At 45.1% G+C, this 12,500-nt stretch overlaps 1 protein-coding gene across 1 annotated transcript in view; it reads left to right on the forward strand.

The window, feature by feature from the left end:
• Positions 1-12,500, forward strand: part of tsnare1 (T-SNARE Domain Containing 1) — a 142,271-nt gene that overhangs the window by 75,448 nt on the left and 54,323 nt on the right. The window contains exon 9 of the mRNA XM_042107860.1: positions 10,612-10,684. Within this exon, the coding sequence (XP_041963794.1) occupies positions 10,612-10,684 (73 nt within the window). The remainder of the gene's footprint in view (positions 1-10,611; positions 10,685-12,500) is intronic.

Here is a 12,500-nt window from a genome sequence, read left to right on the forward strand (position 1 = left end):
AAACAAACAAAAACATGATGCCAGACGGAGCGGCGTGTCTCGCCAGCGTCCCCGTAACCTAGCAACTTTTTATGCACATGAGTGTTGGGGTCCTTGGGCTGTGTCTGCAGGGGGAACATTTGATTTTACATTATAAACCATTTATTCAACAAGGGCAGAGAGAGACATCCTGGGCTTAAGCCCTTTGCTGGCAGTTGCGGGGGAAATGTCATCACTTTTTTGAAGTGCCGTGTGTGTGTGTGTGTGTGTGTGTGTGTGTGTGTGTGTGTGTGTGTGTGTGTGTGTGTGTATGGGTGTGTGTGTCTGTGTGTGTGTGTGTGCGTGTGTGTGTGTGTGTGTGTGTGTTGTATGCGTGTGCGTAAATCTGCTTAACAGTTTTTGTGCTGTGGCAGTGACACTGTGTCCTGCTGCCCTCCGCCTGTGGGCCACCGCAAGACACGAGAAGCATCTCATATCAGCTGCACACACACACACACACACACACACACACACACACACACACACACACACACACACACACACGTATCTGCAGGGAGAGAGAGAAAAAGAGAGGGAGAGAGACAGAGAGAGAGAGAGATGGAGGGAGAGAGAGAGAGGAGCGGAACAACACCAGATGATCTGAGGGGATGTGAATAACTATGTGTGTGTGTGTGTGTGTGTGTGTGTGTGTGTGTGTGTGTGTGTGTGTGTGTGTGTGTGTGTGTGTGTGTGTGTGTGTGGATGTGTGAGCGTGTGTTTGTGCATGTGTGAGTGTGTGTGTATGGATGTGTGTGTGTGGATATGTGAGTACTGTGTGTGTGAGGATGCGGGAGGATGTGGGAGTGTGTGGGTGTGTGTGTGTGTGTGAAGGAGAAAAGAGAGAGTGGAATATTGTCTTGAGCGTGAGAAAAGCAAACGAGAAGTAAAGGGAGCTCTCCAGAGAGGGGAAAAAACACATGAGAGGAAGTTTTACGCCACATTTCTGCCATCTGCCTCAATTTACTTTGAATTTGTTTCAGTTACACACTGCTTTTTACCCTTCTCCCCATTTCTCTCTTTCTTCTCCTTTCTCTCTCTATCCATCCATCCATCTGCCCTTCTGTACCTCCCTCCCGCTATGCTATTCTTCACTTTCATCGTAGCAACTTCACACACTCGTTTTCCACATGTTCTCTGGTGGAGTTCTGCAGACGTGCTTAAGCTTTTGATTTGGATGCACGGCACTGATTGAGTCTTCTGCGCCTCACAGCCAAAAGGAACCACTTTGATCTAGAACGCGACCCCCCCCCCCCCTCCCCTCCCCTTCCCCAAAAATAAAAAATAATAATTATGATGCAAATTTAACAAACATGTCTTGAGATGTTCTCACACCGGCTTGCTTTAATTAGGCTGATGGGAAAACTGTTTGTAAAACATTGTGAGACATGGTGCTCACGTGAGCCCTCCCTCTAAAACTGTGAAGTGAGTGGCACAACACGTGCTGCATTTTTAAATGAGGCGCGATGGCCAACCAGAGTTGGCAGGTGCGGCTCGCCCAATCGATTGTAGTCTCAGAGCTGGTGATGGGGACGGCATAGTCTCCCAACCTGCACAGCACACAGCTGGTCGCTTTGTCCTGCACAGGTGAGCTCTAGGCAAACACACGCTGCCTGTTGACAGCAATCAAAAACTCCACACACCACATATCAGGTTGTTTCTTTTTTTTCGTTTTAACAATGATTAGACATATTTCTTTTTCAACTCAGTTTATTTGCAGAGTTATCAGAGCTCTTGTTTACAGTATACTGTACATGTAGCTCATACTCCCCAGTGATTACACTGACCTGTAGGCCTTGGCTCACAGGCCTGACAAAGCAGCAAGGCAGCGAGGGAGCAAGGTAGCAAGGCAGCGAGGGACCAAGGTAGCAAGGCAGCGAGGGAGCAAGGCAGCAAGGCAGGCTCTTTGCGTCCTCAGCGGTAAGCTGTGTTAGAACCAGAGTAATTTCTCTTTGCCATTGTTCGAACTGACGACCAGTAATTGGAGCATGAGGATGATTGACATTTCAATCTCCTCATGGCTTCAATGGTCACTGCAGCCGACCTGCTCCCTTTGTCTAACTTTTTACAGTGTGTGTTTGTGTATGTGCATGCACGTGTGTGTGTGTGTGTGTTGAGAGAAAATGGAATTGAACATTATGTCCAATACTTTAATATGTTGGTTTAATGTGCAGCATTGGGCCCAATATTCAGTATGTGGATTAATGTTCTGCATTTCTCACTAGTGGGTCACTTTGACACTAAAAGTATGATTCTACGTCTGCATCATGACCCTGTGTGATATCTGTACTGTTCTTTTAAACATGATAATGTAAGGCGCCAGAGTGGATATCACTTGTTGTTGTCTATTCTGTGTCAACAGTCATTTTCGTCATTGATTAAGGTAAACTGAATGTCTCCTGGCGTTGCCACAGTCACTGTATGATTATCTATTTCTTACTGTCGGGTACTGGATGATTCTGTGTCAAGTCAGAGACGCATATTCTGGAGTACGCTGTGCTACGGGTGTGCCTCTCTCCTGTATACAGCCTAATAAACCTTGCATCTTGATTTGTACTTCTTTGTGACTGGATCTCATGTTTCACTTTGGTATATAGTATTTTTACCAACAGTGTGTGTGTGTGTGTGTGTGTGTGTGTGTGTGTGTGTGTGTGTGTGTGTGTGTGTGTGTGTGTGTGTTTCTTTCCTCTCTCAGTGTTCTTTGAAAGCTTGTGGTGGTGAAAGGGCATGATTTCATTAGCCATATGGAATACTGTTTAACATCACCATCTGTACGGTATTTAGTGCATACTCCATCACCTCACTGGCCTCCAGCTGAGGCATGACATGACAGTCCCCCAGGAACCTGGTTTGCTACAGGTCTGTGTGTACAATATACAATTTATGAAGGCATATTCCAGTGTAGACATGCCAGTTATATTTTGATATTCATTTATTTGGCATGTATTGATTAATTGCATTATAATTGGATTACAAGTACCAACAAACTTGTAAAAGTCTACTGATTAAGTAACGTCAGCTGTTTGAGATTTTTACTTCACTACATTTCATGAAGACAATTCATAATTACCATTATGGTGTTTCTAATGGCCTTGAGTTGTCATGCCTAAGAATAACTTTGTTTATATATTTCATTATATTGAAAAGTCTACTGACATTAAGAAATCCAACAGATTCAGACATCAAAGTAGGTTATGGAATAGAATTACAGTATAATGCTATATGGGGTAGAGTTTGCTGATAGTTAGCTGACAAATACTTAAGAGTTAGAGCTAGTTGATAACTGTCAGCTTTTTACTGGTTGTTTCCCCAGTGCCTATAAAAAAGACTGACCAGATGTCACAGGTGTGTGGGGCAGACAACAGTGGCTTTTACAAGCTCTATACAAAATTGCCTGTGGAGATGCTGGCATTCATAAGCACCATATCCTTCCATCAGCAGAGCTTTGACATGACAAACACACAAAGACTGGCATAGAGGTAGTGGAGAGCACAGCGGGAACAAGTGGCTTGGCCAATCAGAAGAGAGTATATTCAGTGTCTTTTTACATGAAATATACCAAACTTGTGGCTAATTGCATAACCTATGTGTGTCACTGGTCTTTAATCATAATTTACTGCATCTGCAGAAGGTTTGGTTCAGATATGGGCACAATTGAATGGAAACACAGTTGAATCATGACTGGCGTCATGGAAACATCAGTAGAGGAAACAAATGTTTATAGATCAGAAATGATGATATGCTCGTTAATTATGTGCAATCAAACTGACAGGCCTCTAAATGCACCAACTCTTAAAATAGTAGGGCTACTTTTAAGGCTTTTTTATGTGTCATAATTACGCAAGTCTGAAAATGCAAATCGGAAATGAAGTGACAATCCAGCGTGAAAGAAGAATTCTTATGGAGAGGATGTTTCCTGCTGGTTTTCAAGAATTAACTTGTACAGTTTTAGTGAAGTTAAGCTTCTCAATAGGTATGTTGTGTGTAATGCGAATAACAAAACCCTTAGGGATGAATCACTCCCTGTGTTGCCAGTTCCACATTTTTTGCTGGCTTTTTTTTCTTCTCTTCATGGCCAGGTTTAGAACAGCATTCACTTCCATTTCACTGTGAGAAAAGAGAGTAGAATGCCAGCCAGGGGAATGAGGAAAAGAGTGTATGTGTGTGTGTGTGTGTGTGTTTGTGTGTGTGTGTGTGTGTGTGTGTGTGTGTTTGTGTGTGTGTGTGGTGGGTTAACGCAGAGGCTGATGTGACAGGTGTTGACAGTGTATGATGGGGAATATGCCAAAATGGGAGGGGAAGTACATCATTTCTCCAGGCACAATCTGGACACACACACACACACACACACACACACACACACACACACACACACACACACACACACACACACACTCTCCCTCTGCTTTTTTCTCTTTCTCCTTCTCTCTCTCTCTCTCACACACACACAGGTGGAGAGACCTCTCTCATCTCCAACAGGTGGATGCACAGTGCACACCTGCAGAGAAACAAGAAAAGAGAATGGCTGCCGCACCACCCTCAGGGTGCCCTGTGCACGTCTGCTCAGCACCACCCTCAGGGTGCCCTGTGCACGTCTGCTCAGCACCACCCTCAGGGTGCCCTGTGCAAGTCTGCTCAGCACCACCCTCAGGGTGCCCTGTGCAAGTCTGCTCAGCACCACCCTCAGGGTGCCCTGTGCAAGTCTGCTCAGCACCACCCTCAGGGTGCCCTGTGCACGTCTGCTCAGCACCACCCTCAGGGTGCCCTGTGCAAGTCTGCTCAGCACCACCCTCAGGGTGCCCTGTGCAAGTCTGCTCAGCACCACCCTCAGGGTGCCCTGTGCAAGTCTGCTCAGCACCACCCTCAGGGTGCCCTGTGCAAGTCTGCTCAGCACCACCCTCAGGGTGCCCTGTGCAAGTCTGCTCAGCACCACCCTCAGGGTGCCCTGTGCAAGTCTGCTCAGCACCACCCTCAGGGTGCCCTGTGCAAGTCTGCTCAGCACACTGCTCCTCTCGTCTTTGTTCCCCTCACAGTCACACAATTGCAGTTTCTCTACAGCATGTGCGCATGCACCGCGAACACGATTCACCGTGCACTTGCACACACACCGCACTACAGGTCGGCAGAGGAGAAGCAATTAAATGAGTAATGGCAGGCAAGCAGGTTCAAACGTTAACTGACATTTTGTTACGGTATGATTGAGCAGACGTCATGGTGGCTCAGTAAATAGTGGAAAATGAAAATCATCCAAAAAAAAAACTTTTTTTTGCCTACAATACCTACCTTCCTCCCAGTCTAGGAATAATCTCTCCAAAAATACCCATGACTCAGAATGTCATTTGTCAAACACGTTTATACACCTTTCCACACCCACACTCTTATTCTCTTCTTTTCATCAGTTTTGTTCTCTCTCTCCCCTTGCCTTACTTTACCTTCTCTCTCTCTCTGTCTCTCACTCTATCCATCTCTGTGTGTATCTCTCAGCTTCCTACACACCTCCTTGCTCAGTCCCCCTCCATCCATCCTTCCTCTGTTGCATCAACTAATCTAATGTTTCGGCCTATTGTACATGGTGTGTGTGTGTGTGTGTGTGTGTGTGTGTGTGTGTGCTTGTGTCTGCTAGTGTACATGTATACAGTTGTGTGTAGGTTAGGGTCAGGCGGCATATTGTTATATAAAAATATACTGGTATATTTTTAAAGAGAGTTATGAAATTAACCTACAGTACTTAGACAGCTGCAGGTTTAGCTAACGCCTACTGCAACTAACTTTGTCCCAGCTTACTTTACTGCAGCATGACTCACAAAATGTTTTAAAAGAACAATTAGTCCACTCTGGAGTGCTTCAATGTTGTCAGTGGTTACTTCATGTGTTTGATGGCAGATTGTAATCAGGGTTCGAATTTTATATTTTCCCTAGTTACAGTTAGGCTAATCCTATACATATCATTGCAAATACACATTTTTTATCTTAATATAACAGCTTTGAAGTCAATTTTAGGGTAAACAAACTTGTAATAGGGGAATCGTTCACCTAGCATAGCCTTAGCATAGCTGGTTAGCAGGTCTCAGACAGAAAACCAGCCTTGCAACTTCAGGTCTCGTCGACCCGGATACATCTCGTTAGAATCGTGAAACATTACCTGGTTAGTAGATATAGCTCTTTAAAGATAGTCTTTGCTTGTTGCTAGTCCTTCGGCTCTGTTAGTGAATGTGTGTGTGTTGTCTGTATGCTACTGTGACCTTGAATTTCCCCTAGGGATCAATAAAGTATCTATCTATCTATCTATCTATCTATCTATCTATCTATCTATCTATAGGTCGATGATATGTATAGTCTCTAGATATGTACAGTATAGTCTCTAGATTCTCTTCCGTCAGAGTCTCTAGGTTTCTCTTCCGTCAATGAAGGCTGAGGTGTTTCTTTTGTGTTTTCTTGTTTTCTTTCTGGGCTCCATCCCACCTCCACATCCCTCTCCCCCAGCAGGGCTTTAGCATTCAGCACAGGGCCACACCGCATACAATTGCTGGAGGGCTTGGAGTGGCATGGAGTGGCTGTTACATATGGAACATGCAAGTCATCTACTGGAGCCTCCGTTTGGCCCTGATTTCTGAGAACAAAATGTGTTTTGTGGTTTGTTAATGCATTTGGTTTTCCTATTTCACAAATGCACCACAAAGACAAACACAAACCAAGGATAACATTCCTTGTCTTTTCTTGAGCTTTGACTTTTGCTAATAGAAGCCATGGTTTGGTAGTGTATTTGAATGTGTCTGTGATCCTTTTGATAGAACATCTAGCATTTCTTGTCATACACACACACACACACACACACACACACTCATTTGACACACATCAGGGCTCCTTTGTTCAACCTCCATTGATGGGATCACAGCGGAGCAGAGTTGACTAGTGTTCTTCCACATGTCTGATGTCTCTGAATGCTCTCTGTATTCTGCCAGTGAATCCTGCTGCATTCCTAACTGTCATGAGCATCCCGTCTAGTTAAAGACATCCTTTCCTTGTCTGCCGGAGGGGAACTTTTGTAAGGCTCTTATTGAAAATACAAGACACGAGTATGTGTGTGTGTGTGTGTGTGTGTGTGTGACGTGTGTGTGTGTGTGTGTGTGTGTGTGTGTGTGTGTATGTCTGTAAGTGTGTGTGTGTGTGTGTGTGTGTGTGCACATGTGTGTGTGTGTGTGTGTGCACAAATGATGGGGCTAGCTTTTTTTTGTCATCTCGATAGATATACTGTAGGGTGTTTTCAAGGTCACAGCATACTGGAATGTGTCGGCCAGCACAAACACACACGTGGCATGAGCTTTCCGCTGGCGTGGTGCCAAGCGCTGGGCACAGGGGTCGGGTGAGCAGGCGGGCAGCGAGGGGAAGAGGATGGCAAGCCCCATGGTGTGAAATGGTCACACTGAATCTGTTTTTCTTTTATTTTCTTCCGCTTGGGGTGAAGGGGGATGGTGTCCTTTCAGGATGACTGTTAAAGCGAATCTCTTTGCACTTTCTCTCTCACTCTGTATCACACACACATGCATATACACACGCACACACACACACACACACACACACACACACACACACACACACACACACACACACACACACACACACACACACACACACACTAACATACACACAGTGTCCTACACACAGTGTCCTCTCTGGCCCTGATAACTTGCTTTCCAGACACGGCTTGGTTCTTATCATCTTGCAGTTTTAATTGCCCCACATCACTTCCTCTCACTATCCCTCCATTTGTACACCATCACACTCTCTCTCCTTCTCCTCCTCCATCACCAACACCTGTCTGTGCACCACCCTCTCTCATCCTCCTCCATCACCACTTGTCTGTGCACCACCCTCTCTTCTCCTCCTCCTCCTCCTCCTCAATCACCACCTGTCTGTGCACCACCCTCTCTCCTCCTCCTCCTCCTCCTCAATCACCAACGCCTGTCTGTGCACCACCCTCTCTCCTCTTCCTCCATCACCACCTGTCTGTGCACCACCCTCTCTCCTCTTCCTCCTCCTCCATCACCACCTGTCTGTGCACCACCCTCTCTCCTCCTCCTCCATCACCAATGCCAGTCTGTCGAAGCCCCTGTCGAATTCCCTCTAATGAAACCAAAGGACACTTCTGCCACCACCTCGCCTAATGAGCCACATTATAGGCCTGTTCCATCTGTAATCTCTCCTTCTCTTTCCAGCCTTTTTGTTGTGTTTATGTTTTCACTGCCCTTGCTTACTTCCCACATGGGTGCAGACAACACAAGTATAAGTGGTGTACAGTCTGACAGCATGGAGACAAGCAGTGGGACTTGTCAACTTATGGAGGCCAAAGGAAGAGCTGTGACTGACATATGTAGTATCGAGTTGCTGTTACAACATTTTCTTTCTTTCTTTTCATTGCATTGCCTCAGATGTAGGGAGAGTGTATGAATGCTCATTTGTGTGCATGCATGTACAGAGGAAAAACAACTAGATTTGTATTAGATTCTCAACAAATTTCCAAAGCATGTCTCAAAATAACTCTATCTTTGAGGTGCTAATTGGAACGGCAATGCAAGTGCTGCAGAGGGAATTTGAGGTAAATACATACAAACCCAATGTGTCCATATGTACCCAGTGCATGCATAAGTACAATTCAAATACCAGTATTTTCCAACTTGATGGTCCTTTTAAATCATCGATAGTGTAAGAGTGCCCTGTTACATTGGCTCTCATAAGTAACTGCTAAACAGGTTGACCGCCACCAGTGCTTTGTGGAATTGAAGGGCTTCTGTTGGCAGCACAGATGGTCAGTGTTTGTGCGGATATCGAGGAAAAAGTGCTCTTACTGCAGGGTGGGAGGTCTCCCTCATAAATAAATTATAACCGTTCTGAATGCCCATTGAATGAATATGCACGTGAACCACCCCAACCCACACACACACACAAATGCACACAAACACACGCATACACCATCAAACCCAAATCTCACACTTATGCACTGTGTTGGCTGGCAGAGGGGCCCATATCTAAATATAGCTGAATGGGCCCAGGACTGTATGAAATATGTAGAGAAGCACACACGTCCAGCATCTTTGGCCTCCGGGGCTGCCCAGTCTCCCTCAGGCATGGGGTCAGCACTGTCTGCACATCACTGGCTGTCTATCACACTGCCCACTCACACTTTCTTTCTCACACACACACCACATGCAGTCACCAGTCACACATAGACATGCACACACACAAACTCTCTCTCTCTCTTGCTCTCTATCTGTCACACATGCACGCATGTATGCATTCACACACACACACACACACACTGTATACCTATCTGAACACATACACATTCTCTCTCTCTCTCTCTCTCTCACTCTCTCTCTCACACACACACACACACACACACACACACACACACACACACACACTCACTTATCTCTCCCTTCCACTCTTCCTTCAGTGATGGCGTCAGCCTTCATTCAGATCCATCCGGCAGCACTGCCAGGCTCAAATAAATGTTTTCATTTTTGCTTTTTCGTAGAGAGGACTCCCCAGGGACTTGGGCTGTGGGGAGTCTTTAGCCTAGCTTCATGGCTTCAGGTGCTGCTGGAGGCCATCTTGGCTCCAGCCAGATGCTATTTGCCAGGAACCGGAATTGCAGAACAATTGCAGACACCTGTGATAAATGGCTGAGTGGCGGGGGTGCATGGGGGGGGGGCAGTTTTGGATTGAGGGGCTGGTGCAGAGCCGAGGGGGGTCCTGCAGGGGGAAGATAGACAGACGTGGGGTGTGTGCATATGTGGTGTGTGTGTGTGTGTGTGTGTGAGAGAGAGTTTGTGTGTGTGTGTGTGTGTGTGTGTGTGTGTGTGTGTGTGTGTGTGTGTGTGTGTGCACACTAGAGCACTATGTTGCTCTGGGCTGCTACATGTACAGAATGCCTCTCAAGATGGTGTAGAAGAATTGTCCATCCATCACTGATGTCTCTGCGAGCTCTGTGTGCTTTTTATTCATTACATACAGTACTGTACGATCACATATTTCAGACAAGCTAATGAATTAAGCCAGGAGTTTTAGTGTTCAGAGAGGAACTTAATCAAGATATTCACTTCACATGAGAACAAAATTGGTATTGCATTATAAAAAAACAGTGTTTCCCACAGAATTGAATTCCATTTGTGGTGTTTGGTTTGCTGAATTAACTTGAATACAACAGTTTTTAACAATTAGCACAGTGTGGTTATTATGCTAACCAGATTCAAGCACAGTTTAGTACAACCTGGAAAATCATTGTGTGGTGGTCAATGTTGATATTGTGGTGGGCCGCCACAAATAAGTCAATGTATGGGAAACACTGCAAAACCACTATAGGTGCCATGGCATAGACCATAAATTATGATACTGTATAAATGCCAAAAGGATGGCCATAAATGTCCTAGCAATGTGCCATAAAAAGGACATTGTGCCTATATGTGGTTGTGCCCCGTCACCCTGAATTAACTGAATGTCTCCGTTGAGCTTGAGTTGGCCGTATAGTCCGCTGCATGCTAGTGTCAGAGGTCTGCCCAGTCTAAATGAAGTCTTTCCACTTGACTGTGTTCACAGAAAGACATACTGGATGTGAGTGCCATCATGAAGGAACTGGCCAGCATGGTGCACGAGCAAGGAGACACCATAGGTAAGACTCGTTGTTTGTGTGGGTGTTTGGGTATACTGTATGTGTTTTTGTCGGAGTGTGTGTGTGTGTGTGTGTGTGTGTGTCTGTGTCTGTGTGTCTGTGGCACCCAGAGATGAAGAGGGAACTTGAAGCCACCAGGAGATGTGATTTTTTCCCCCTTATGATAAACTCCACAACTCCATGTGATCAATGTGATCCATGTGATGTGCCTGTGGTTGCAAGCCTAGGTGTGTGTGTGTGTGGGTTTGCATCTAACACTGAATGTGTGTGAGTGTTCTGTGCTCTTACCTACTCACTGTGCCTCATTAACTGAATATTTTTTCCCAGGTGCCAGAGATTCACTTCCTCTGTAGTACCTGATGATGTCTAAGCGCTGCATTCTTCTGTGGTCACGCTTGTATAATTAATCCTGCACGCCTTGCACCTCTATTCAGCAGGGAATGGAGTTTGAAGACGACCAACTTTACTCCAGAGCAGCGCCTTTCCTCAGAGTGTGTGTGTGGGGGGGGGGGGGGGGGGGGGGGGTATGGGGAGAATACAAGAGAAGAGAGAGAGAGAGGGGGATATGGTAAGAATACAAAAGAAATGTAAAGGGAGAATGAGAGAGGGCAAAATAGTAAAAGTCAAGCGGAGTAATGTAGTGCCTTTGGACCGGTTTTAAAATACCTAAGGCACTTAACATTTATTAAGGAGAATGACCAGGCATTGGGAAATTATTACAACTTATAAAGAATTAAACGACAAGCTTTGGGTAACTTTTGTCGAGTGGTTAATGACATCCTCTCATCTTAGGAGCCACAGCACTTAGATCCAAAGGCAAATATATGATTAAGCACATTACTGGTCCACTTTGCCCTTTCTGGAACGAGGTTTGGGAGAGAACAGGAGAGAACAAGAGAGAACGTTTGAGCTTTATCATTGTAATGGTCAAAGTCATCCTCTATCCTCCACCTCCTCCCCTCCACTCTTCTCTCTCTCTCTCTCTCTCTCTGAAACATTAAAGCAAAAGCATAATTTCTCCCAAGCCCTTTCTCTTACAGAAGAAAAAATCAGGGAAAGGGGAAAAAGCCAGAGCAGTCCTGCTTGGCAGTGCAGGGTAAATCAAAAAGTGAAGGATTTCCCCGCAAATGCTTGCTGTTTTCTATGTTATTTCTCATTCTTTCTTGTTTGATGGGAAACCTTTTTTCCCAGCTGTGCTCCAGCTGAACCACAGCTGAAGATGCTGAAGGGCACAGTTTTATAGGAGGATGTCGAGTTTATGGAGAGTACGTGGCAGGATTTAAGAGGTGGGAGAAGGGTCAACAAAACAACCCACAGGGCCATATACCGTGTATGTGTGTGTGTGTGTGTGTGTGTGTGTGTGTGTGTGTGTGTGCGTGTGTGTGTTGTGTGTGTGTGTGTGTGTGTGTGTGTGTGTTTGTGTGTGTGTGTGTGTGTGTGTGTTAATGAGAGAGAGAGAGTTCAAACTGTAAACATTTTTAAAACTAAAAGTTGTGAACAACACTATAACAGAAGTTGAAACAAGAACTCTCAACAATGCATATAGGGAATTAGAACATTATCCACCAGCCTTATGTGTTTAAATTCTGGACGCATCTCAATGCCAGTCCCAAAAACACACTCAAGTTAATACTTAATTACTGTACTTAAGTAGCATTTTCAGTTATCTGGACTACGTGAGTACAGTACAGTATATATTTTTCTAACAACTTTTTACTTTATTCCCTTACATTTTCACAGAAATATTTGTACTTTCTACTCCTTACAATGTCCAAACTGTCTTGTTACTTTTGTGTTAATGGATTTGAGGCGAGTT

Source organism: Alosa sapidissima, chromosome 10, assembly GCF_018492685.1.
Source record: "Alosa sapidissima isolate fAloSap1 chromosome 10, fAloSap1.pri, whole genome shotgun sequence".
NCBI classification, from domain to species: domain Eukaryota; kingdom Metazoa; phylum Chordata; class Actinopteri; order Clupeiformes; family Clupeidae; genus Alosa; species Alosa sapidissima.